Source organism: Belonocnema kinseyi, chromosome 6 (genome assembly GCF_010883055.1).
Source record: "Belonocnema kinseyi isolate 2016_QV_RU_SX_M_011 chromosome 6, B_treatae_v1, whole genome shotgun sequence".
In the NCBI taxonomy this organism is placed as follows: Eukaryota; Metazoa; Arthropoda; class Insecta; order Hymenoptera; family Cynipidae; genus Belonocnema; species Belonocnema kinseyi.
Window position 1 is genome coordinate 10,673,941 of NC_046662.1, and position 27,816 is coordinate 10,701,756.

Genomic DNA, 27,816 nt, shown 5'->3' on the forward strand with positions numbered 1-27,816 from the left:
GTCAAAGTTTAAACACGATATCTCAATTCGTGTGGACGCAGTGAACACCAAAAAAAATGTTCATAACCGGGGACTATTTTGGTCACGTGGTCACCGAAGAGCGTGCCCTTAAGTGAAAAAAAAATATATAAAATTCGTCAGCACTCTAGGAAGACGAAAAAAATGTTTATGAATTTTTTTAGGTGGATAATCGTAGTGTGCCCGTATTGGCCAAATGGCAACGGGAGTATACGATCAAAACTGTTCTCCAGGAGCTCCGTCGCCTGATGACCCTCAAGGAAAACATGAAACTCTCTCAGCCGCCCGAGGGCAGCACCTTTTAGCCTAACCGTGTAAACCTCTTTCTTCCCAGCGCGGAAGAAAAACCTTACTAAGGTACCAAAATAATATTGCACTGGTGCCCGGAGACGATGTACGTTAAGGGAATACTCACTTTTACGAGTAGCGAGTAACAAAAAACATAAAAAAGAAAAAAAAGGTGGACACTGCTGCTTCTTGCAAGGTTCTTATTTTGCGGAAATATTTTTCCAATGAACCCTGCTGGTTGTATTATTTCGTAGTTTCGCTTAAGTCCTTATCAGATATTTCGTGCAAGTTTTTTTCTTTTTTTTTTCTTATAATAGCAAACGAGAGCGAATTTATCGGTATAAAAGCAAGAAGTCGTATTTTAAAACTGGATGAACTGAAAAACGCGAACTGTAATAAAATGGAATAATCAGTATGAACGATTTTTGCCTTGACATGTCTTTTTTTTTGTTTGTTTTCAACTGGAACTTTTGTCTCCTGTATTGTCTGCCATTTAATTCCAACTATTTTTCGTCGAATTTTCAAGATGAATTTCTATTCTTAGACTTGTTTCGTCGCCTTGGGGGTCGTAGAGAATGAATTTGCTTTCACGAGTGTACAAAGCACAATCTGTTAATCGTTGGTTGAAACCACGTCCAAGAAAGGCCTTTTGTCGAACGCGAATTGAGCGTTTCAATTTTTGGATGATAAAGTTTTTGAACCCTTTTTGCAAAAAGTCTCTCACAATATAGAAAAATAGTGCTCAAGTTATCGAGAAATTGAAATGAACTGGCAATTTTTCGCAGTTCATATTCATATATTAATAGAGTTTTTGCGACCAACGGCACATCAATACCGAAGCATTTCCGGTAGATAGTCTGATGATAATCAGATAAGATCGAGTGCTTTTTCATTCCATTTGTCCGTTTCAGTAGGCTTGATCACCATTTAGTTTCATTTCGAGAATATAGGTAAGGTAGTCGAATTATTATTAATTTTTTTTTTTTCATTTCTTGATGCTTCATGGTTGACGTATCGATGGCAATAGATTTATAGCGAGGTAACTCAAGAGTACACACGTAGATTTGTAAACGTTGTATGCGATTGTTACCTGTACACGTCGAGTTACGCTTTAGTAACCCGACCCAAGAATGAATTATGCAAGTTCACATTTTGCCGATGGACGTTTCATACAGTGCAAGGGCGGAGTTCCAATTTTATGTTACACACTTTAGCTAAAAGAAAATTATAATCGAATAAATTATTTAAAACATAAAATTTTCTACGATTTTTATTCAATTTACCTGGGAAACTCAGTCGGAGAGGCATATGGAGCCTTAAAAGGACGGACAGACGATAATGATTCAGCGGGGGAATTTCTAATTTCCGGTCGAGTTTTTTGAGACCGGGAAAACCCAGTCCAACGTCGATTTCAAAAGTTTTTTTTTTAATAGTTAACAGACAGCTTTTCTAAAAATCTTAGGAAAAATTCGATTAATTTTAACAGATACTTAGAAGTTCGGAAAAAATGTTTAAATTGATTTAAGATGAAAATAATTTAAGGAGTGTTCTGTTTAAAAAAATTTAATTTTTGACCTTTCTAACTTAAAATTCCATAAAATAAAATATTTTGAAAATTTGTAAGTTCATTGATTGATTCTTTAATTTATAGAGCGCTTAAATTATAATTTAGATATATATTTTTTAGAATTAAATCTGAATCTTTGAACTCTCAATAATTTATAAAAGTACTTCCATTTTATATATTTTTGTTTTTATTGAGCATTTGAATACATTTTTTAATTAAAAAACTTTAAAATGCAAAGTTCCATTTTGAGTGCTTTAATTGGTAGTTTATTCTTTATTGATTCAAGTGGGAAAATGTTTGCCAACCGGGAATTTTCAGAAGTTTTTAATTTAGTTATTTTAGGGAATTTTAAAAGATTCCAAGGATTTTTTAAAATATTAATTTCATTATTTCGAAATGATTTTAAACCATTTGAAATATTATAGGATGAAGAATTTTCTAGAATGTCTGAAGATATGCAACGATTTTACATGACGTATGAGATTTTAAAATATTCAAGGTGGCCGCTGGACCGGGAAACCGGGAAATGACAGTGAATTTTTTTTACGGGAATTTTATTAATTTTTATTAAAAAATCTGTCCACTTTCGAATTCAAGAGTTTTTAAATAACTAGTTAAATTTTTATGTTTTTCAATTATGCTATAATTCAAAATGTTTTTATTTTAACAATTTTATTTCTAAGCTCACATTTTTAATTTAATGAATTTTTAAATGCTTTATTAAGACTTGAACAAATAAAAAATAAAAGCCTTTGATGTTGAAAATTTTGGATAAAAAACATTTTTATTTAATAAATAAATAATTTTTTTTTAAATTTATCTGTACTTTAAGTAATAAAAAGTAAACTTAAAGTAACTTCATGATAATAAATTCTTAATTAAAGGATTTTATTACATTTAAAATATTGTTTCAGTCTAAAATATTCTATTTGAAATTTTTAATTAAAAAAAGAAAGATTAATTATTCAATATTTAACAATATTTGAATTTTTATTTAACACAAGTAAATTGAAACCAAATATTTAAAAGTAAAGAATCTTTAAATAAATTGTTTGACATAGAAATCCTGGAATCGTTAAAATTTCAACGAGTCTTGAAACTTTGAACGTTACAATTTTAATTGTTGTATTTGAAAAATGCTTAATTTGTAACTGAAATTTTTAAATTTTGATGTATAATTTACAAATAAACATTTGTAGAAACAATCTGAGTAATTTTAAGATAAGTTTAGGGGTTTTAAAAAGATAAAAATTTATCATGAAAATTTTAGAAAGGTTTCTTAAAATCTTCCAGAATTTTTTTTGAAAATTTTTTTAAATATTCTCTTAAAATAATTTTTCAAAACGAAAAATTATTTTTATTTTCCCTAGGAATCTTAAGAAAATGTTTTTATTCTTTTGAAGTCTTTCACAATTCTTGAAAAGAATCGAATTTTTTTGTTTGAAATCTGTGAAAATCTACATTTTGTTTTATATTTCGCCTACAAATAATAAATTTTAATTGTTATTTATACATCCAAATTGTGAAGAAATGTTTTAAAATTTGCAGGATTTTCTGAAAATTGTAGAAAAAATTTAATTCATTTTGACAAATATTTAGAAGTTCTGCAAAAATTTGTAAAATAATTTTAAATTTAAAATAACTTCTAGATTTCTCAAGATTTTAAAATAAAATTTTAAAGCTTTCCAAGGGTGTTTAAACTATTTAAAAAGAAAATAATTTAATTTCTCATTTGAGAAGTGTTCAGTTAAAATGTTTTTCAATTAAAATTCCTTAAAATTATATAATTTTGAAAATTTTAAAGTTCATTGATTGATTTTTTTAATTTAGAGCATTGAAAATGATAATGTGGATATGTATTTTTTTATATTCAAAATGTTAGTACCTTCTATTTTATACGCGTAAATTATTGAGCATTCGAATACAACATTTTTTTATTAAAAAATTTTTAAAGTTAAAAATTTAACAGTTTCACTTTGAATTTTTCATTTAAAGTTAAGTTTTTATTACCTCAAGTAGAAAATTTTGTAGCTTTAGTGTTCCGTTTTTTAATTTCATTGGCCGTGAAAAATGTTCGCGAACCGTGAATTGACAGGGAATTTATTTCGTCGATTAAAACGGCGACCCTGAATATTTTTAAAGATTTCACGTTATCTTATAAGATTTCCGACGATTTCAATGATTTCAAGGGATTTAAAAACTATCAATGTAGTTTAATACATTTTCCATAATTTCAGAAAATATCACGAAATTTTATAATATTTTAGTGCACTTCAAAGAATTTATTCATGAAAAGTGAGGTATTTCGTAGAGTTTTAAAGATTTGAAGAGATGTGGAATTCACCCTGAATTCTTTGGAATTCTCTTGAATTTTATGACTTCACTGGAAGTTTTTTAATTCACTTGAATTTCTATAAATTTACTCTTTTCTACTTAATTGCATGTATTTTGTTTTTTATTTTTAAAAGTTTAATTTCATTTCAGGATGTTCAAAAAGTTCCAGAGGAGTTTAAAGGATTTAACCTTTAAAGGGCACACTTCTGTCAAGTTACATAAAGTGCATTCTGGGTGTTATATACCCAACGCTATTCAAACGTGTGTTATGCCAACATTATTGGATAGTTTCTTACTAGAAAATCAATCAGTGATGTTTAATATATCTAGTTTAAGGAGAAAAATGTTTCATACTAGTTTTTGAAATTTAAAGTAGTTAAAAAAACCTTTAAGGGAAAAAATTAAAAAATGACTTCTTTCACTCTAAAACTCATAACTTTTTGAAACGGTACTTATACCAAAAAATAAAAGCTTCAATTCAATGATAAATGAAATACCGTACTTTGCCCGATTAAACTATTTTATTGAACTTTGCGTATAAAAATGATAAAAAACAAAATTATGACATAGAAAAATAGGGTTTCATGTCATTTGTTAATCTGGCGCCATATGTTCCATTTTCTTGAATTTGGTACGTTTTGTTAAAGCGCAAATGAGTCGCTGGGTGTTTTACACCCAGTATGCCCTTTAAGGGTTAAAATCATTTAGATTATTTTAAAAGATTATAAATAAATTTTCTTTTGATTTGAGTAATTTAATGGGATTTAAAAGGGTTTGAAATACTTTTGGATATTGTAAAAGATTCTCAGGCGTTTTCAAGTGCTTTAAAAAGTTTCAAGGGCTTTCAAAAAATATCAAAGGGTTCGAAATATTTTAAGAGATTTCTAAAAAAAATTTTTTTATATAATTCAGTAGTTTAAAGTCTTTCAAAGACTAAAATATTTTAGGGTATTTTAAAAGATTCCAAGGCATTTTCAAGATATTTAAACAATTTCAGGGGATTTCCAAGGGTTTTAATAATGTTAAAGGATTTTAATATTTGAATGGATTTCAAAAAATTTCCACCGAACGTGAGTCATTTCTTAGGGCTTCGAAGATTTAAAGAAATTTTCAAATATTTTTTACAATTCATTTGTAATTCGCCCTGAATTATTATTAATTTAGCCTAAATCCTTTTATATTCTTTAAAATTTCTCTAAATTCACTCAAAATTTATTGTAATCAATCCAATATTTTTTGTTCTTCAAATTGATCCAATTCATTTGAATTATTTTGAATCGCTTTTTAGTCATTAGTCTCTGTTTGTGTTAGACATTAGTAGGATTTCAAATATTTGAAGAGATTTAAATTTTTTTGGAATTCACCTTAAATTCTTTGAAATTCTCTTGAATTTTTTTAATTTACTTGAATCCTTCTAAATTCACTCAATTCTACTTAATTCAGTAAATGTTTTTGAATTTTTAAACGTTTTTATTTCATTGATCTTGAAGTATATTAAACTCACCTTAAATTCTTAGGCATTTCATCAAATTATTTGAATTCCCTTGAATTTTTCTAAGCTTATTTCAAAGTTACTGAATTTAATTAAGGTTTTTCAAATTCATTTGATTTTTTTTTAATTCCCTTGAATTTCTATGAATTCCATCCACTTCTTCTCTTTATCTTACAAATTGAAACATAATTGTTTTACATGGAAAACCTTGAATAGTTAAAATTTTGAAGAACTTTTAAGCTCTGAATGTTACAATTTTAATAAATTGATCTTCTCAAAAGAATTTTTACTTGTAAGTGAAATTATTAAATTTTGATATATAAATAAGAATTGAACACTTATTTATTATAGAAATAATTGGAGTAATTAAAAAAATATTTATAAGTTTTTAAATGGTTCAAGATTGATTTAAAATATTTAAATTTCATTCAAATAATTTTAGGAAGTGTTTGTACCGACAAAATTCGGCTATTCGTACTGAAATTTCGGTGCAAATAGCCACAGCCTAATTTTAAATAAAATATAAATTTTTGCATATTTCAGACAAAAAATTTAGAAGCTTTTTAAAAGCAGGGCTTCAAAAGAATAAAAACATGTTCTTGAGATTTCCAAGAAAATTGGAAATGATTTTTCATTTAAAAAAATTGTTTTAAGATAATATTTAAAAAGATTAACAAAATAGTCAAAAAAGAATCTGGAAGATTTCAAGGATTTTTTTTAATTTGCAGGATTTTCTAAAAATCTTAGGAAAAATTCGATTCATTTTAACAGTTATTTAGAAGTTCGGAAAAATTTCAAAAACGATTTGAAAAATGTAAAACAACTTTTAGATTTCTCATAATTTTAAAATTTTTCAAGGATGTTTAAACTATTTAAGATGAAAATAATGTAAGAAGAGTTCAGTTTAAAAAAAATTAATTTTTCAATTTTTGACGTTTCTAGCTTCAAATTGCATAAAATAATATAATTTTGAAAATTTTAGAGTTCATTGATTGATTTTTCAATTTATAGAGCCTTGGAAATTATAATGTAGATATATATTTTTAGAATTAAATCTGAATCTTTGAACTCCATATAATTTATAAAACTACTTCCATTTTATACATTTTTATTTTTATTGAGCATTTGAATATAACATTTTTTAATTAAAAAACTTTTTTCTGTTTGAAAAGATTGATAAATTTATTTGAAAATTCATCCCTGGCTGAAAATGTTTATTAAAAATAAATTTTTTAAACGAACACTTGGAAAATGAACCATTTTTCTGAAAATCTGTTTTTTGTTATGAATAAAAAATGTTTACGAAAATTTAATTATTCTATTGTTTGTTAAAAATGTATTTTTTGAAATGAAAATTCAACTAAATTTTCTTTGAAACTTTAAATTTTTAAATTAAAAATTTAAATATTTGTTCGAAAATGTATGTACTTGGTAGAAAATTCGTCTTTTTTGTAGGAAATTCATTTTTTTTGGTAAAGAAATTTTAGTATTCCAGTTTAAGATTCATGATTGTAGTTCAAAATACATCAGTTCAATTGAAAATTAATTTCTTTAACTGAAAATTTAACAGGTCCTTTTTTAATTGAAAATTAATTATTCCTGGTTTCAAATTCAACAATTAGGATAAAGAATTGTCTTTTTTAATTGAACATTCGACTATCTCTTTGAAAATTCACGTATTTTGTTACAAATTAATTTTTTTGTTAAAGATTCATCATTATAACTAAAAATTCATTCCTTTCGTAGAAAAAATGAGCTACTTGATTGAAAACTTGGTTTTTCTTCGGATGAAAAGAAAGTTTTTTGTTTAAACTGAAAATTTAACTATTATTCCATTTAAATATTTAATAATTTTATTTAAAAATTCATCTCTTTGGTTGAACATTACTTTCTTGACTAAAAATGTAATTATTCAACTTTTGGTTGAAATTGATCTTTTTTACTCTAAAATCCGTCTTTTTTTGTAGAAATTAATGTTCTTGGTTGAAAATTTATCTTTTTGACCATGATTTAAAATAATCTAGTTAGAAATTCATCTTTCTGGTTTAAAATCAAATGTAATTCTTTTTTGGAAATTTAGTTTTTTTTGTGGAAAGTAATTTTTATAACGGATAATTCAACTTCCAAATTAATTTTTTTTGGTTGAAAATTCATTTATTTCAGTTAAAGATCCATCTTTTTAGTTGAAAATTTATCAGTTAGGTTGAAAATTGAAATATATTGTTGAAAATCCATTTGTTATTTTCTGAAAATTAATTTTTTCGACTGAAAGTGTAACTGTTCCATTTTTTGATAAAAATTGATATTTTTTCGTGGAATTTTTAATATTTCTTTAAAAATTCATTTGGTTTGGCATAGGAAAAGAGAGAAAAAAAATTTTATTTTTAATAGATTTCCCCTTGTTTTAAAGAAACTTTGCCTTTTTTTGTTTTTTCTTGACGTAAATGCGAACTGAATTAATAGAATCCAATAAAAAAATCGAACTATTTTTGGTTTGAAAGGTAATCCTTTTTAACTAAAAAGTATCTTTTTGAATAAAAAATTTGTCCTTTTGGATTGAACGGTTTACTATTATATTTTCGGTTCAGAATTATTTTCTTGCTTAAAATTTTAGTTGTTTTGTTGAAAATTCGTCTTTGTTGTATTACTTTGTTAAAAAATCATTTTACTATCGGAAGATAGAACTATTTGATTGAAAATACGTTTTTCTCTTTTAGATAAAAATTAATTTTTTAGCTCAAAACTTAACTATTCCATTTTTGGTGAAAAATTGAACGTTTTCAGTTGAAAATTGCATTATTGAATTTTTGACTGTAAATTCATCTTTTTTTTTAAATGCAACTACTTGTTTCAAAATTAAATTACGATGTTGAAAAGGTAATTTTGTTGAATATTAGACTATTTTTTAAATTAATTCTTTGGTTAACAATCCAATTATTTCGGGGTTAAAAGTTAAATTTTTTTCTGAACAAAATTGGACTTTTTAGCTTCAAAACTAAACTCTTGTTCAAAATTTGTATTTTTGGTTGAAATGTCACTTATTTGATTGACACTCCACTTGTTTTTGGTTAAAGTTTAATATTTTTCTCTTTAAATTCGACCATTAGATTGAATCATCTTTTTAGGTTTAAAATTGAACATTTTGTAACAAAAAAATCAACATTTTTGTTAAAAATTCACCCCTTTTGCTTAGAATTTCAACTATTTAATCAAAAATTCATCTTTTTTTACCTCTTATATTTTCGGGGTTAAAAGTCAAATTTTTACTGAATAATTCAATTAATATGAATAAAAATCATATTGATATCAGAATGAGGTTTAATCACAAAAATAATTGAAAAGTTAAAAATAACCATTATTGTAAATAATGTTTTGTAACAAAATATATTTTAATTTTACGTATTTTCAAGGTTGTATTTCCCTTACTTTTTTCAATTATTGCAAATCTTACTAAAAATAATATATCTTCGATAATAATTGGCGAAATATAACAATTTAAATGCTTATGAACAGTTTAGATAAACAAATAAAAATTTTGGGCAGTTATTTAAAAAATAATTTAAAAACATCAAAATCTTATTTAAAGATCTTCAAACATATATATATTATTAAAAAACTTTTGGAATAATTCCAAATTTTCAATTATTTTTGAATCTCTTCAACACTTCTAAATATATTTTAAACTAATCAAATTTTTTCTAAAGTAATAATTGTTCAACTTTTATTTATTCTTCAAAATCTATTTTAGTTTCTAACTTTTTTTAAGTATCCTTTGAAAAAAAAATTATTGAAAATTTGTCCACAAATCTTAAGACAAAGAATAAAAAATCATAAGAAATTTTACTAAGAATTTAAAGAAATATTGTTTATTTTCTGAAAACTTTTAAAAATGCTTGAAATGTTTCGAGTTTTTTATTCGAAATCTTCAAAAATTTACATTTTGTTTTAAATTTTTCGAAATATTTTCAAGTTCTAAATTATTTTCGTACCTTTTTGACATTTTTGAATATCTCTTAAAGTTATTTGAATTTTTTCAAAAAAGTTGCAATCTTGCCAAATTGAAAAATTTTGCTCTAAAAGCTTCCACATTCGTTTTCGAAAGTTTAGGAAATCTTTTGAAATCTTGATCGATTTTCTCTTGAAATTGATTCTTCAGCAAAAAAAAGTATTTGACATTTTTTTCAAACTCTTAAAAAATCTACATTTTGCTTAAATTTGTTGTAATTTTTTAAAGTTTTTAATTATTTTTACATCTTTTAAGGGCTTCTAAATATCTCTTAAAAATACTTGAATTTTTCTAAAATTCACTAATCTTGAAAAATTGAACATTTTTTCTTTGAAATCTTTTTCAATTTTCTCTTGAAATTATTATTTGCAATTTTCTCAAGAATCTTCAGAATTTTTTTTTATTCTCTTGAAAACTTTTAAAATCCTTTAAAAGCCTATTTTCAAAAGGTGTGGAAATGTACACTTAATTAAAAGAAATTCGAAATCTTCAGATTTAGATTATTTTCGAATCTTTTCAAAACTTTTAAATATCTTTTGAAATAAATCAATTTTCTTAATAAAAAATTTAATTCTGCAAGACTAAAAAAATGTTTTAATATCTTCCAGATTATTTTTGGAGATGTTTTAAATAAAATAAAAAGACAAAGTAGAAAATTCCTGAAATAAGAAAAGTGCCGACAATTCAAAAGAAAAAAGTGCAGATTATAGGGAAGGATTGATTGAACGAGTTTCAACTGAAAACGATCAATTTACAACAAAAATTAAATTGTTCAATTTACAGTTGAAAATTAATTTCAAACTAAAAGAAAAAACAGAGTTTTCGACAAAATCGTTAAATACAGTAATATAAAGTTACTTTTACAAATGAAGAATTATTGTTATTTAAACTTAGATTACAATTTTTAAAAATTAAGCACGTTTTTGGAAAAATTCCGGTTTTTCCGAGGATATGAAATCATCTTTTTAGGTTTAAAATTGAACTTTTTGTAGCAAAAAAATCAACCTTTTTGTTGAAAATTTACCCCTTTTCTTTGAAATTTCAACTATTTGATCGAAAATTCATTTGTTTTTAAATCTTTTATATTTTCTGGTTTAAATGTAACATGTTTTCTAAAAAATTAGAGTTTTTAGTCTAAAAACTGAAATTTTTTGTTGAAAATTCATCTTTTTATTTGAAATTTCAACTGTTTCGTAGAAAACTTGTCTTTTTAGGTATAAAATTCAACAATTTTATTCAAAAGTCCATTTTTCGTATAAAGTTATCCCTTCCTTAAAAGTTCCTCTTTTGTAATATAAATGCAACTATTTCGTTAAAAAAAATTTGTCTTGGTTAAAAATTAACTTTTGTGTTAAAATGTACTTAAATATTTTGTTAAAAGTTCGTCCTTTTTTTTTTGAAAATTGGTCTTCTTGAGCTTCAAATCTAAACATTTGAATTTTTAGTTTGTTTGGTAGAAATCCCATTTTTATGAAATATCAATCAATTTATTAATTAATGGAAGAAAAAAATTACCGGTCATTTTCAGGTTTTTTTCCCGGTTCGAAAACATTTTTCACGGTCAATGAAATTTAAAAAATCAAACTATATTCTAAAAAATTTTTCATATCAAGTAATAAACAATAAACAAAAAATTAAAGCATTCAAAGCGGAACCCTTGAATTTCAAAGTTATTTAAATTGCTCTTCCAAAAATGTAAATCCATGTTAACATTTTCAATAGTCTAAATTAAAGAATCCAGCAATGAACTTTAAAAATTTTCAAAATTATATTATTTTAATTAATTTTAAGCTAGATATATTAAAAATTAAAAAATAATTTTTTTAACTTAACAGTTCTTAAATTAGAAGTTAAATTATTTTTATTTTAAATAACCTAGGCATCCTTTAAATGCTTTAGAATTTTTTATCAAAATCTTGAAAAATCTAAGTGGTTTTAAATTTTTATAAATTCAAAATAGTTTTATTATTTTTTGTCAGAACTTTTAAATATATTTCAAAATAAATTGAATTTTTTCTATAACTTTTAGAAAATCCTGCAAAATAAAAAAATTTAATTTGAAGTAATAAATCACAATAGAACCCTTATTATTTGTAAAAATATTAGAGTAATTTTAAGAGATATTTAGAAGTTTCAAAAAGATTCGAATCAAATTTAGAACTTGAAATACTTACTGCTGAATTTAAAAGAAAATTTAGATTTTTGCAGATTTCAAACGAAAAATGTAGAATTTTTTTAAGAATTGTGAAGGTACAAAAGAATAAACATTTTCTTAAGATTCTTAGGAAAATTGAAAATGATTTTTCACTTTGAAAAATTATTGTAACAGGAAGTTTAAGAAGATTTTAAGAGATTAAAAAAATTATCAAAGAAGAACATGGAAGATTTTATTTAATTTGCCGGATTTTAAAAAATTTTAGGAAACTTTCGATTAATTTTAAAATATATTTAGAACTTCTGAAAAAAATGTTAACACACTTTGTTTAAATTATTGAAATAATTTCAAGTTTTTAATTAATTTCGAATCTTTTCCAAACCTCTATTTATCTCTTAAAATGAATCAAATTTTTTCTACAAATAATAAGTGTTTAATTGTTATTTATGCCTCAAAATTTAACAATTTCACTTATAAATTAAACACTTCTTAAATAGAACAATTAAAATTGTAACGCTAAAAGTTTAAAAGTTATTCCTAAAATCTAAATATTCAAAGCTTTTTACGTAAAAAAATTCAGTTTCAAATTCTTTTGAATATTTGGTTTCAATTTACTCGTCTTAAATGAACAATGAAATATTGCTAAATATGAAATACTTATTCTTTTACTAAATTAAGAAAATTCAAATTAAATGGGATAAAAATTAAATAATTTAGACTCACAATATTTTTAATTGAATAAAAACCTTTATTTATGACCATATTATTGTGGATTAATTTTTAAATTGCAAATAGTAAAACGCAGGTTTACATTTTTTAAAAGCTGAACAAATTAATAGAAATAATATATTAATAAATTTATTTATTAAATGTAATATAAATGAAACCTAAAACTCTGAATTAAAAATATATGATTGATAAATCATACAAATTCTTATTTAAAAATAAAATTATCGGAATAAATGATATAATAATTTTAATTCTTATTGTTCAGATTTCTAAACTTAGAGTACAGATCCATTAAAACAATAATGCATTCATTTATATTTACAGTTGATAAAATAAAACGGTTTTTTATCAAAAATGTTCAACTTCAAATGCTTTTAATTTTTATTTGTTTAAATCCTCAAAACTGCACTTTAATTATTTTAAAAACTGTTAAGTCAAACTTGGGCAGATTTTTCTTCTGAAAATTCGTAAAATTTCCGGTTTCCCGGTCCGGCGGCCACCCTCTTTTTTATAAAAAAAAACCTTCGATTTTAAAAACATCTATTTTTTTAAGCCTTTAAAATTGCATTTTAAAAATCTTTAAATTAAAATACATGCTTTTAAAAATTAAAAATCTAAAATGGAAAATTTTAAAAATGAAAGATTTTCGAATTAAGCATTCTAAACTAAATGATATAATAATTGATAAAAATCACAATTTAACAAATTATTTAAAAAACGTTTGGAATTAAAGTCGGACAAAATTTTTATTCTAGAAAATTTGTAAAATTCCCGGTCAAAAAATCAATTCACTGTCATTTCCCGGTTTTCCCCGGTCTCATAAAATTCCCGGTTTCAATTCAAATTATTCCAATTTTCAAACCGAAAAAAGTAATAATCCAAACAATCACACATCTCTGAAAATTGCTAGTTTCATAAATATGAAATTTTTATCTTTTCTGCACAAAAAGCAGAACCCAAAATACCTTTAAAAATCAAAATTGGACTTCCATCTAGAAAAATAGATTTAATTTCAATATTTTCTCTTTCAGAATAGGAAGTAGCCTTAAGGAAAATTGACTGACTAAAGACCCAAAAGTCAAGCACATTACGTGAATTAACGATTTAATTGAGAAGACAATGGGTGGCATTGCTTACAGACGTATGTATGTACATTTCATTAGATGACTTCGTGTTGATAATGCTGGGCTTGTTGAGAAAGATCAAAGATTGTCGAGAGGACCTTGGATTCCGGGCCCCAACAATCCTTTTCTTTTTCTCATTATTTTTTTGCTGCTGCGAATTCTTTAAAATAAAAAACTACTGCTCGCACCCGGACATATCTAATGTTCCAAGCAACCTTTCTGACCTAACAGTTGAATTGACTTAGTCTCCACAATTCCTTTACTTCTTTTTCGGGGGGACGAACGCTAGCTTGGTGGTTTTTATTACAGACCACTTATGTCTCTTGAGGTAGTAACACAAAACTAACAGAACCGATCCCACTCCAATCACCTGGAAAACAAAATTAAATAGGATTTTCAACTCGATTTATCATCCAATTTCAGTCATCACAACAATAACTATTGTCGTGAAAAACAAAAACAACAGAAAATTTCAACGAATATAATTTAATGGTCGATGTCTCAACCAAAATATTTTTTATTTAAATCAAAAACAGGTGAATTTAAACATAAAAAAATTCTTAACGAAGAATGTAATAATTGATATTTTTACCGAAAAAAGATTCGTATTTTAAGTTGAAAACAATTTCAACCAAAAAAGACCAATTTTCCACACAAAAATATTCGAATCATCAAACAAAACAGATTCATTTTTATCAAACAGTTTCATTTTTAATCAAAAGAGATAACAAAATTATTTCGATTTTTTTCAATCAAATTTTGGAATTTTTTTCTCAAATTATTGTATTTCCTAACCTAACGAACGAGTTATCAACAATCCTGTGCATCTCTCCATATTTCCGATTTTAACTTGACCCCGCAACTGTCCTAAGTTGATTAGTTCCTAATATCTCCAGCGCGGCGCTAGTTGTCCCATCACTCCCTGTTTTTACATAGAAAGCAATGGGACTAAATCACTTTTTTAATTTTTTAGTAAACAAAATGTTATTTCCATGCAAAAAAATGTTGAAATTGAAACAATGTTACTCATTTAACATTCCAAAATACTTTTCCAATCATTTTCTATAAACACTAAAGACTGTATTGTCGGAAACAAAATAACAATATTGTTAATGGAATCCAAAAAAACCCCGGAGATCAAATTTGAATAGTACTAAGCTTAAACTTACCATGTGAATACTCTCGCTTATGAATATATAATGGATATAATGTATTTCTAATTGAATTGAACTAAATTTACATTTGAAACCATTTTATTTAATAATCAGTGAGAAATAAAAAAATAAATTTCTTTAATTGTTTTTTTATCATTATATCCTTTTAAGTCTTTAAAACAAAGATGTTAAAACATTTATTATATTTACACCTTGGACATTTTATAACATTATAATTTATATTTGTTTCTCTGAAAAATAGTTTTTTTCAACAAGTTGAATTATTGCATAAACTATTTTTAATGTTCTTTACATATTTTTATGCTATATGTTCATGAAAAAAAATTTAATTCAATTTTAATTACATTTTTCTCATTGTATTCAATAGTATAAGTACTCGCTAAACCCTCAAATATTAAGTTTGAACTTGTATACTATTAAAACTTTTTTCACAAGACTATTTATATATTTTATTGATATAAATATTATTTACTGCGTTTTCAGATATAAAAAGGAATATATTTAACTTTTTATTCAAATTAAAATCTAATATTCCACTTTACCAAGTTTATTGGGTGACGTTTTAATTCATGTTTTCCATTAGCATTTATATACATCGTTTGGAAAATTGTTTAGAAATATAAAATGTGTAACATTCTTTTCATTTCAATATTTTTTTTTACGAAAATAAAATTTTGTTTATCAAAAAATTTTTAAAAGTGGTCTGCTCCCATTGCTTACAATGCAAAAACAGGGAGTGATGGGACAACTAGCGCCGCGTTGAAGATATTAGAAACTAACCAACTTAGGACACTAAGGGATCGCCATTTTGTTTTCAGATGCACAGGGCTGGTCAACAAACAAATTTTTCAATTTCCAACAGGGGGGGTAGAGTTCTGAGACGGTTATATTACTTTGAGAACGCTAACGAGAATCAGAATATTACCGAGAATATAACCGAGAAATAAATTCTCTGAGAATTTATGAGAATATCAGAAATAATTTTAATTAACTGGGAATGGTTAAACTGCGATATGCCACCTGGTGACGAAAATCCAAACTAGAAAGAATAGGTACAATTTTAAAGATGCATTTGAATTTGTGCATAAAAGTGTTTTAACGATTTTTTGTTGTTGCAGAGTTTAAAGTATTTATTGGATACTAAAAATAAGTATTTATAAAAAAAAGGATTTTATACATAATTTACATTTTATACAGTGAAAAAATACATTTATTGCACAAATTATTTTCATTTTATTTTAGGCATGAAAAATGTACTATTTAAAAATCTTATCTAAAAGTTAAGTTAGATTTCCTATTTCAATTTCAATCGACTATTATTCTTATTCTTAAAGTTTATTTAAGCTTACAATGCATTGAAACTCACATGAAATAGTGAAATAATTTTATTTTTTTTAAACCTATTTCACAAAAATGTAGCTTTTTCACTGCATAAGATGGAAATTCAATCTTAAACGAGTTGTTTTTTTATGAAGATTTCTTTTTATTATTTAATAATTTTTTTAAACTTTACAAAACAATCTTAAAAACACTTTTATGCAAAAATTAAAATACAGGTTTAAAATTGTACCTACTCTTGCTAGTTCCAGTTTTCGGCACCAGGTGGCGAAATGGTCGACCACCATTCCCAATAGAAAATTGCATTTTTTCGTTAACTTTTCAGTTGAAATTTCAACTCTTTTATTGAAAGTTTTTATTTTTTAATTTTGAAGTTTACCTGCTTCAGCAGAAATTAAATCTTTTTTTGATAAAAATGGAACTGTTCTTGTTAGAAATTAAGCTCTTATCCATTTTCTTTTAAAAACTTAACTATTACGTAGAAAATTTACTTTTTGTTTAAAATTTATATTTTGGCGTTCAAAAATGAACTGAAATATTTTCTGGGTGAAAGTTCCACTTGTAAAAAAAATTTTTTTTTGTTTATTACAAATACATCTCTTTTTGTACAAAATTGATATTTTTTGGATAAAAAAGCAACTATTTATCAAATAATTGAACTATTTTGTTAAAAATTCATTTTTTTTGGTTGAAAAAATTCGTCTTTTTGGATTAAAAATTAAATTTTGTTCGTAGAAACTTATTTTTGTGTTACGAAAAATCAAAAGTTTAAGTTTACCAAAAAGGATTAATTTTCTGCCCAAAAGGATGAACTTTCAACCACACATTTGAATTTTCAACTAAAAATTAAATCTTCAACCAAAAATTGAACAAGCATTAACAAAAACGGTTAAATTTTAAACAAAATACATGCATTTTCAGTTCAAAACAGTTAATTTTCAACAACAGAAAAATAACAATTTTTAACAAAATAGTCAAATTTTTAATCAAAGTGATGAGTTTTTATTAAAACTGATAAAAATTTATACAAAAAATTATTCTTTTACAAAATAGTTGAATTTTCAACCAAAAAAGATCTTAAGTTTAAAGCAAAAATAAAAAAGAAACAGTTGAATTTAATCAAAAGCTTAAGAATTTTTAACTAAAAAGGATTTTTCACTCAAGATAAAGAAGAAATTTCCATCAAAATACAAATTTATCTGTTTCAGTATAAAATTGATCTTTTTTGGATAAAAATGCAACTATTTTGGCAGAGAATTGAACTATTTTGTAAAAATTCATCCTGTTTGGTTGAAAAAATTCGTCTTTTTGGATGAAAACTCAACTTTTTTGGTAGAAAATTATTTCTTATAAAAAAATTCATAGTTTGATCGTGAAGACTCGACTAGAATCTTTTTCAAAAGTTAAGCTACACTGTGAATTTTTTTTATTGAAGGTTTATGTCTGATTGAAAATTTAACTGTTTAGTGGAAAATACTTTTTTTTTTTGTTGTGAATTCATTTTTTAACAGAAAATGGAACTTTTCCATGTTTAAAAATTGATATTTTTTAGTTAAAAATTCACGATTTTTGTTGTAACAAAATTATTTTTTAGTTTGAAATTTCCCTTTTTTGCGTAATAATGCATCTGTTTTGTGGAAAATTAATTTTTTGTTGAACAGTCATATTTTTTGTTTAAGAATTGCATTTTTGTAAAAAATATTTGTCTTTTGGTTTGAACGTTCAATAATTTAGATAAATATTTTTTTATTTTTTGAGTGAAAAATCTTTATTTGTTTGAAATTCGTCTTTTTGGTTTTAAAATTCTTTTCTTTTGTTGTATAAATTGAATTCTTTTTTTGTTAGAATATGAACTATGACACTTTTTTGTTGACAACTTGTCTTTTTAGTTTGAATATTCAACTACTATGTTAAAAATTCAAATTATTTTGTTGAAAATTTCCAGTATTTTGTTATAGAGTTATCTTTTAAAGTAGAAATAACTTTTTTTTGGTTTGAAATAAATTAATACATTTAAAAATTTTTAAACTGTATATGAAACACTGCAATTCCTGTAAATACTCTAGTATTGCCCAATGCAAAAAAATGCGTCACGAGAGTTGAAAACGGCCGTGCGGCATATTTGACATAATTCAAACAAACAAAAAAATTGAATGGATATTTAGAACTTATAAAAAATAATTTGAAAATAAATAACAAATACACAAATGAATGAAAAAATTGCCAAAAATATATATTATTTTCAAATTAGAAAATTTTCCAAGTTTCAAATAATGGCAAGAGCTTTAATTGACAAAAAATAAAATTGCGAATTTAAAAATATACGAAACTAAAATTCGCTGACTTCAAAACCGACTTGTAAAATAAACGAATTATTAAATTCCTACAATTATTCCAATTCTCGAAATTTATAACTGCTGAATATAGTTAATTGATTATTAATTTATGAGCTATTAATAGAATTATAAATAAGGCAAACAATTTAATTAATCATTATTTAATCATTTGTTCATTTATTTAGGAAATTTTATAATTCGGCAATTTTTTTCTGTCTAATTTATGATCTTGTTATTCATTTTTTCGTTATTTTTTGTTAGTCCCAAGTATTCAAACACTTTTAAATATAGTGATGAAGAACTTTTTTTTTATATTGCCGCTTTAAAATATAATGTTACTATACAATTTTTTAATCAATTAGATTTTGTAACGATGCTAAAATATTTCAAAATTTGTATGCCAAATTTTAAAGAAAGACCATTAACGAATATTTTTTTATTTTTGATAACACTCAAATTAATGGAAAATTATTTTTCGAACTGCTGTAATAAATCCATGTGGAAATTAAATTATGAAAATTGAGAAAAAAATAATTACTATTATCACCTTGTTATTAAATGTATGGAAATATAATTTTTATAAGATTCTTGAGAAAATTTAGAAGATTTTTAAATATTGCAGGCGTGCCAGAAAAGAATTTAGAAGATTTTAAAAAAAAATTTTATTATATAGGATTTTACAAAATATTATGAAAAATTCAAGTATTTTTAAAAGATGTTTAGATCTTCTAGAATTTGGGAAGGAATCAAGAAATATTTGATAAATTTTCGAAAATGTTTCCGAGTTTTCAAATATTTTTTATCTATTTAAAACGTCTTAAATTCCTGAAAATATTATTAACTGAGACGAATTTTTCTCAAGACTTTCAAATATCATTCCATTTTTAAAAAAATTACCTTACTATCTTCTAATTTTTCCCATAAATTTTAAGAAAATTTGTTTCTTCTCTTGAGAACTTTCGAAATTATTTTTAATTCTACCAAATATTTCTTGAATTTACTCGATTTTTGTTCGTTTTTATTTTGCAATCTTACCAAATTGAAACATTTTACTTGAAAATCTTCTAAAATATTCTTAGAGATTTTAGGAAATCGTTTTGTATTTTTAAAAACCTTTTTCAATTGTCTCTTATAATTTATTTTTCAAAATAAAAAAAATATATTAAAAATTTGCACACAAATATAAGGAAAATTATTTTTTTTTAATTTTATCAGATCTTCTAAGCCTTCTAATTTCTAAAAATTATTCATATTTTTTCTGAATATTTTCTTTATCATGCAAAATTAAAAAAATTTCCTTAAAATCTTTCAGATTCTTCTTTTACTATTTTTGGAATCTTCTAAAATCTTTTTAAATAATCTCTTCAAATTAATTTTTCGAAATAAACAATTATTTTAATTTTTCCTAGGAACCTGAAAAAAATGTCTTTCATTTTCGTGTGAAACTTTACAAAATTTAGAAAAAAAAATTTGTAAGTTTTAATTATTTTTGAATCGTTTCAAAACTTTTGAATATCTCTCAAACTTACTCAAATTTTTTCTAAAATTTAACTAAAAAGAGGAATTTGCAAACAAATAGTTAAATTTCTAAATCCTCAACCAGAATAAATTAATTTTGACCAAACAGTTGTATTTTTAACCAACAGAAAATAACCTCTTTAATCGAAAATAATGAATTTTTAATCAAATAATATTTTTCAGCTTTCAAACGAGGTTTCGACACAACAGATCAATTTTCAACCCAAAAAATATGAATTTTCAACCAATAAGTTTATTATGAATTAAATTTTGGATTTTTTTAAAACAAAATTATAGAATTTAAATCCTAAGACACATTTTCAATCAAGTTCCTAAATTTTAAAGTCACAAAGATGATTCTTTTACAGAACATTTTAATTTTCAACAAAAATGGATGGTTTAGTCAAAAAGAAAGAAAATGTCTAAAAAATTGTTTAATTTTGAAGCAAAATATAAGATTTTTCAACAAAATAGTTAAATTTTTAACGAAAAACATGTATTTTCAAACAAATGAATAGTTAAATTTTCAGTTGAAAAATAAATTTTTAACCAAAGAGATGAATTCCCAACTAAAGTAATAAATCTTCAACTAAAAAAGTGACATTATAACAAAATCGTTAAATTTTTCACCAAAAAGTTTAATTTTTAACTAAGAGGTAAATTCTTAGCGAAACATTTGAAATAAAAAACAGTTGAATTTAACAAAAAAATATGAATTTTCAACGATAAATGTAATAGTTGATATTTCAAACAAAAAAGATTAAAATTTTTTTCAAACCAAATTCTTTGCATTTTTTGCATTTTTACCCAAAACGGATAAATTTTGTATGCAAAATGAGATCAGTCTCAAAAGAAAAGGAAAATCAACCAAATTCTTGAATTTTAAAATCAAAACGATGAATTTTCTACAAAATAGTTGAATCTTCAACACGAAAATATTAATTTTCAACCAAAAACTTCATCTTTAACTAAATTATCGAATTTTTTAAACAAAAATAATAGAATTTTCAACACAAAAAAAATTTCTAAACGAATTGTAAAACTTTGAAGCCAAAAAGTCGGTTTTTTACAAAACAGTTTAATTTTTCAGCAAAATAGATCTTTTAGTCAAAATAAAATTTTAAACAAAGTTTATTTTACCAAAAAATACGAATTTTCAATCAAATACCTGCATTTTAAACTAAAATATGTTACTTTCAAACATAAAATCGAATAGTTAAATTTTTGGTTAGAAGAATTAATATTTTCAACAACAATAAAAAATTAATAAACACATTATATTTAGATAAGTTTTCAAGAAAAAAACTGAACTTTAAATTAAAATGGCGAATCTTCAATAAAAATTACTTTTAAACAAATAGGTGAGTTTTCAACCAAGAACAATAAGTTTTTTATCAAAAAAGACGATTTCTCAACAAAATATATGAATTTTTCAACTAAAAAAGTTAAATTTTTAACGAAAAATAGAATATTTATATTTTCAGTTGGGAAAATTAATTTTCAATGAAAAAAATTAATTTCTACAAAATTCTTTATCTTAAAATATTGCAAACGCTTTGAATTGCCTTCAAATTAATGAAATCAATAAACAATTCCTTGGAATCTTTTAAAATTCTCTAAAATATTTCAAATTGAAAGCTCCTGAAAATGCCTTAGATTTTAAAAGTTTTAAAAATGCTCTAAAATCTTTAAAAATTCAATAAAAAAAATGAATGTTTAACCAAATAGTTGAATTTTCAACTAAAAAAGATCAATTTTTTATAAAAAAATGGAAAAGTAACATTTTTAATTTGAAAAAATAATTTTTCGCACAAAAAGCAAATCTTCAACAAAGTAATTAAATCTTTAAACAGAGGTGAATTTTAAACAAAATACGTGAATACCCCACTAAAAAATATCAATTTTCAATAAAGTAGTTCAATTTAAAACAAACAAAAAAATAATTTTTATCCAGGATCATTAATTTTATACCAAAAAAAGACAAATTTGCAACAAAATACATGCATTTTTAAACAAATAGTTTAATTTTCAACTAAAAAAGATACATTTTTAATGAAAAATGGAAAAGTTACATTTTTAATTTTAAAAAAAGACATTTTTACAGGTTCCCAGAAAAAATTAAAATCATTTTTTATTTCGAAAAATTAATTTTAAAATATTATTTAAAAGAATTTTAAAAGATTTTAAAAATTGTCAAAGTAGAAACTGAAAGATTTTAAGGCAATTTTTTGAATTTTGCAGAATAAATAAAAAATGCAGGAAAAATCTAAATAATGTTTAGAGATTAGAAGGTTTAGAATATCTGACAATATTAAAAAAGAGAAAGAATTTTCCTCCTATTCGTGTGAAAATTTTAAATCATTTTTTTTATTTTGAAAAATGAACTTTAAGAGAAAATTAAAAAAGGTTTTTAAACATATGAAACGAGTTTCTACACTTTCGTACAAAAGTTTAGAAAATTTTAAAACAAAGTGTTTTAATTTAGTACAATTAGAAAATAAAAAATTGAGTAAATTTAAGAAATATTTCATAGAAATGAATAAAACAGAAAAATTTATCAAATATTTCTTGATTCATTCCCAGCTTCTAATAGTCCTAAAAAACTCGATTTTTGCATAATATTTTGTAAGATCCTATAAAATAAAATTTTTTAAAAAAATATTCTAGATTATTTTCTGACACGTCTGAAATATTCAAAAATCTTTCTTTCTTTTTTTCCTCAAGAATCTTAAGAAAATTATATTTATATAAATTCAAAAACAAACTTATAATAGTCATTATTTTTTTCTCAATTTTCAGAATTTAATTTCAACGTGGATTTATTACAGCACTTCGGAAAATAATTTTCGATTAATTTGAGTGTTGCCAAAGATAAAAAATATTGACTATACAAAATGTAAAAATATTTTAGCTTCGTTAAAAAGTCTATTTGATTAAAAAAAATATATCACATTTAAGAGTTCGTTATTTAATTTAAATAAAAAACGATATTTTATTATTTATCATATTCCTTGTTTGTAATATTTCTATTCCTGAGATTTAAAATTGCCGAAAATAATTAATAAATTATTAATAAATGAATAATTAAATTCTTTGCCTTATTTAGAAGTCGCTGAATTTTACTTTCGGGGTATTTTTAAATTCAGGATTTTATTTTTTGTCAATTAAAAATCTATTCCGGTATTTGAAATTTGGGAAATTGTATAATTCAGTAATAATATATATTTTAGGCATTTTTAAAATTTTATTTGTGTATTCGTTATTTATCTCTTTTATAATTTTTTTTATATAAATTCTCAATATTCGTGCAATTTTTTTTAATTGCGTCAATTATGCCGCCTTTTCCTATATCAAAAAAAATTATTTTAAACCCTTTTTTTCATACTTATTTTGTAATATTTATGAATTTTTTCTGTGATAATATATGGTTTTGTAGAAGAAAAATACTACTAGCGCCGCCACACACTTCTGAAATTGAGTATAAGTTTTAATTTCGAGGGGAAATTTGAATTACCTTGAGACCCAGCTTCTTCCTCTCGTCGTGCTCCATGTTGGAAGTCCACATTAGGAAATTGACAACGTCCTTTGCCACCTGCGAAGCACTTGCTGGCGTTCCGTCTTCAAATTCCAATACTTCGTCATAAATGACCTAAAACACGGATAAATAATAATTGTGAGGAGGAATTTTTTTCACGATTTCAAAATAAAAATCAACAGTTTAATGAACATGCAGAGAGAAAAAATTTAACATCAATTATAATAATAAACCTTTTAATCATGAGATTATTTTTAAACTTTGGCAATTTATTTTCTCAGAAAAAATACAGATTGCCAAAAATTTCACTTTTTTAAAAAGTTTTTGCACATTTTCCAATTTTAGAGTAGCCATTCAAACTTCAAAAAAAATTCAGGATATTTCCCGGGTTTCCCGGGCAACAATTACAATTTTCCCGTTTACATTGAAACTTTTAGAAAAAGTATTAAACACTAATTGATTTTTTACATAAATTTGGAAAAGAATTAAATATTTAAGAACCCTAAGATAAAACACATAATGTAAATTCTATTTTCAAAAAATATTCGATTTTTCAACGAAAAAATGTAAATTTTCAACAAAAGAATTGAGTTTTCTAGCTAAAAAGTCGAATTTTTAAGAATTTTTAATAAAGTGAAACTTGAAACCGAAAAAATTAATTTTCAACAAAAAAGTTCATTTACAACAAAGTATTTAAATTTTCAAAACAAGTGAAAGGCGAATTTTGAACTTCATTATTCAAAGAGACTTTTCATATAAAAAAATTGACTTTAAATCAAAAAGATGAGTTTTCAACCAATAACGATGACTTTCCTACAAAGAGATCAATTGTGAACAAAACAATTGTATTATAGGCCAGAAAAGATAAATTTTCAAGAAAATAGTAGACTTTTTAATCAAGAAAGAATTAACCAAAAATATGATAGCAGACTTTTCAAATAAAATAGACTTTCAACCAAAAAAAAAAAAAAATTTCCAACAAAAACATGAGTTTTCTACGAAAATATAAATTTCCAACAAAACAATTGAATTATCGACAAAAAAAAGTTAAATTTCTAAATAAATATAATTTTCAACCAAAAGATATTAAGTATAAACCAAAAATATATTAGTAGACATTTAAAATTAAAAGAATTAACTTTCAACCAAAAATATGAATTCATGACAACAACGAAAATGACTTTTTAATAACATAGCTTAATTTTCAACAAAATAATTGAGTATTCAAGAAAACGGTAGAATTTTGATTCGAAAGATGACTTTTCAACCAAAAAATATAACTTTTCAGGAAAATAGTTCAATTTTCAATTAAATAGTAGAATTTCCAATAAAATAACATGAATTCTTAACCAAAAATATAATAGTAGACTTTTTAAAGAAAATGAATTAACTTTCAACCAAAAGGATGAATTTTGAACAACATAATTTTATTTTCAACAGAATAATTTAATTTTCAATCGAATAATTGAATTCTCAAGAAAATAATAGACTTTTCAAATAAAGTAAATTAACTTTCAACCAAAAAGATTAATTTTGAACAACATAATTCTATTTTGAATAGAATAATTGAATTTCCAACAAAATAATTGAATTTTCAAGAAAATAGTAGACTTTCTAAATAAAATGAATTAACTTTCAACCAAAAAACAAATCTTTTCAACAAAATAATTAAATGCTCAAGAAACTAGTAGAATTTTCAATGAAAAGAGATGAATTCTTAACCAAAAATATAATAGTAGACTTTTCAAAGAAAATTAATTAACTTTCAACCAAAAAGATGATTTTTCAACCAAAAAGGTAAATTTTCTTTGCAAAAAGATGACTTTTATACCAAAAGATAAATTTACAACAAAACAATTGAATTATCGACCGCAAAACATAAATTTCAAAGAAAATAGTTGCATTTTTAACAAAAACATGAATTATAAACCAAGAATTAACTTTTCAATTAAAAAGGGTAGATTTTCAACCAAATTATTGAATTTTTTAAGCAGAAACGATCAATTTGCAAATAAAAATGTAATACTTAAAGTTTTAGTAAAAAAATTAATTTCCAATAAATTAAATAAATTTTCAACCATGTAGTTAAATTTTAAAAAAATCAACCAAGAATAAAATAGTTAAGTTTTAAGTTAAAAAAATTCATTTTTTTTCCAAAGAAATGGATTCTTAACAAAATAACCAGACGTAACATTTTAACTAAAATAGAGTACTTTTTACCGCTCGAAGAGTAAAAAATTCAGGATAAATTCATAAGATTTTAAAACAATTCAAGTTAAATTGAAAGGAATTCAAATGAATCGGAAACAATTTTTTAAATCAAAACATTCCTTTAATTTCCATAAAATTGGAAACAATTTAGAGGATTTTAAGGTAAACGAGAAGAATTCGATGAAATTCATAAAACTTCAAGGTAAATTAAAAGAAAAAAAACAATTAAAAAAATGGTAAATATAAAAAACTTCATGGAATTCAGTAACTTTGAAATGAGCTTAAAAAAATTAAAGAGAATTTAAAAGAATTTGATAAAATGCCTAAGAATTTAAAGGGAGTTTTAAAGATTTCAAGATGAATTAAGCAAAAACTTTTTAAAAATCCATTGACTTGAGTAGAACAGAGTGAATTTCGAGAAATTTTAAAGAATTAAAAATAATTCAGGAAGAATTAATGAGAATTCAGGGCCAATTCTAAATGAATTGTAAAAAATATTTTAAAATCTACAAACTTTCTCTCTGCTATTGAATAAATTCTTTGAAATCCATTAAAATATTATAAAATTCCATGAAATCACATGAAAAAACCTGTAAAATCCTTCATTATCTTCCGAAATTCTATGAAATTCTTTACAACCACATTTTTGTACATTTTTCAAATCCCCTAAAATGATGATAAAAACCCTTAAAATTGTTTAAAACTTTTGTAAATGCCTCGGAATCTTTTAAAAATTTCGTAAAATATTGTAAATCCTTTAAAATCCAACTACATTATAAAAATTAATTAAAAATTCCTTATAATATTTTTAAATAACAACAAATAATTCAACTTCTTTAAAATCTTTTGTAACATTCTTCAAATTTTTTAAAAGAAAGTAATTCTCAGAATCAATTAAATAAAAACTTGAATAAAGTTTTAAAAAATCCATCGAATTAAGTTAATTTAGAAGAATTCAACTGAATAAAATTTTGTTTTAAAGAATTCCGAAGAATTAAAAGATTGAATTCGAAAAAATAATTCCGAATCTCTTCAAATCTTTGAAAACCTAAGAAATATTTTATTTTTTTGAATAAATTCTTTAAAAAATACTTAATTATTATTAAATTTCGTGAAATTCTATGATAGCTGGTGAAATGTCGTGAAATTCTGGGAAATTTGTTAAAATAGCTTGAGAGCTTTAAAAACCCCTATAATCATTAAAATACTCGAAAGCCTTATAAATTCCCGTGAAAGCTTTGAAAATATCTGAAAACCTTATAGACCCGGTAAAATTGTTCCATTTCTTCAGAAATTCGAGAAAATTCTTTATTCACATATATTTCAAACGCTTTAAAATATCTTGAAATTAATTAAATTAATAAGAAATTCCTTGTAATATTTTTATATTGCCTAAAATATTGCAAATCATTTAAATTACAATAAAAATTACATGTAATCTGTTTAAGTAATCACAAATATTTCAAATCCTTTAAAATATTTTTTAATATCATTTAAAATCTTTTAAGAAATTGGTTCTCAGCATCAATGAAATAAAAACTTTTAAAAAATCCATTGAATTAAGTTAATTTAGAAGAATCAAATCTTTTTAACCCTAAGAAATATCTTATTTTTTAAATAAATTCTTTAAAAAATACTAAATTATGATTAAAGTTCAAGAAAATTCTTTATTCTCAAATATTTCAAACGCTTTGAAATACCTTGAAATTAATTAAATTAATAAGAAATTCCTTGCAATATTTTTAAAATGCTTAAAATATTGCAAATCCTTTAAATTGCAATAAAAATGACTTAAATTAATTAAAAATTACATGTAATATTTTTAAGTAACCACAAATATTTCAAATCCTTTAAAATATTTTTTAACATCCTTTAAAATCTTTAAAAAAATAGATTCTCAACATCAATTAAATAAAAAATTCAATAAAGTTTAAAAAATCAATTGAATTAAGATAATTTAGAAGAATTCAATTGGATAAAATCTTTTTAA

The 27,816-nt window shown here is 23.4% G+C and overlaps 2 protein-coding genes across 3 annotated transcripts in view; one reads left to right on the forward strand and one right to left on the reverse strand.

The window, feature by feature from the left end:
* Nucleotides 1-1,557, forward strand: part of LOC117174584 (ubiquitin-conjugating enzyme E2 variant 2) — a 17,124-nt gene extending 15,567 nt beyond the window's left edge. Inside the window, exon 5 of one of the 2 annotated variants that reach the window (XM_033363813.1) lies at nucleotides 183-1,557. In XM_033363813.1, the coding sequence (XP_033219704.1) occupies nucleotides 183-323 (141 nt within the window). In that variant the 3' untranslated portion in view covers nucleotides 324-1,557. The remainder of the gene's footprint in view (nucleotides 1-182) is intronic. The other variant, XM_033363814.1, reaches the window with a different exon arrangement.
* A 12,119-nt stretch (nucleotides 1,558-13,676) lies between these two features.
* LOC117174826 (cytochrome c1, heme protein, mitochondrial) overlaps nucleotides 13,677-27,816 on the reverse strand; it is a 39,905-nt gene continuing 25,765 nt past the window's right edge. The window contains exons 7-8 of the mRNA XM_033364203.1: nucleotides 23,595-23,729; nucleotides 13,677-14,083 (exon numbers count right to left, since the gene is read on the reverse strand). Coding sequence (XP_033220094.1) covers nucleotides 13,973-14,083; nucleotides 23,595-23,729 — 246 coding nt within the window. The 3' untranslated portion in view covers nucleotides 13,677-13,972. The remainder of the gene's footprint in view (nucleotides 14,084-23,594; nucleotides 23,730-27,816) is intronic.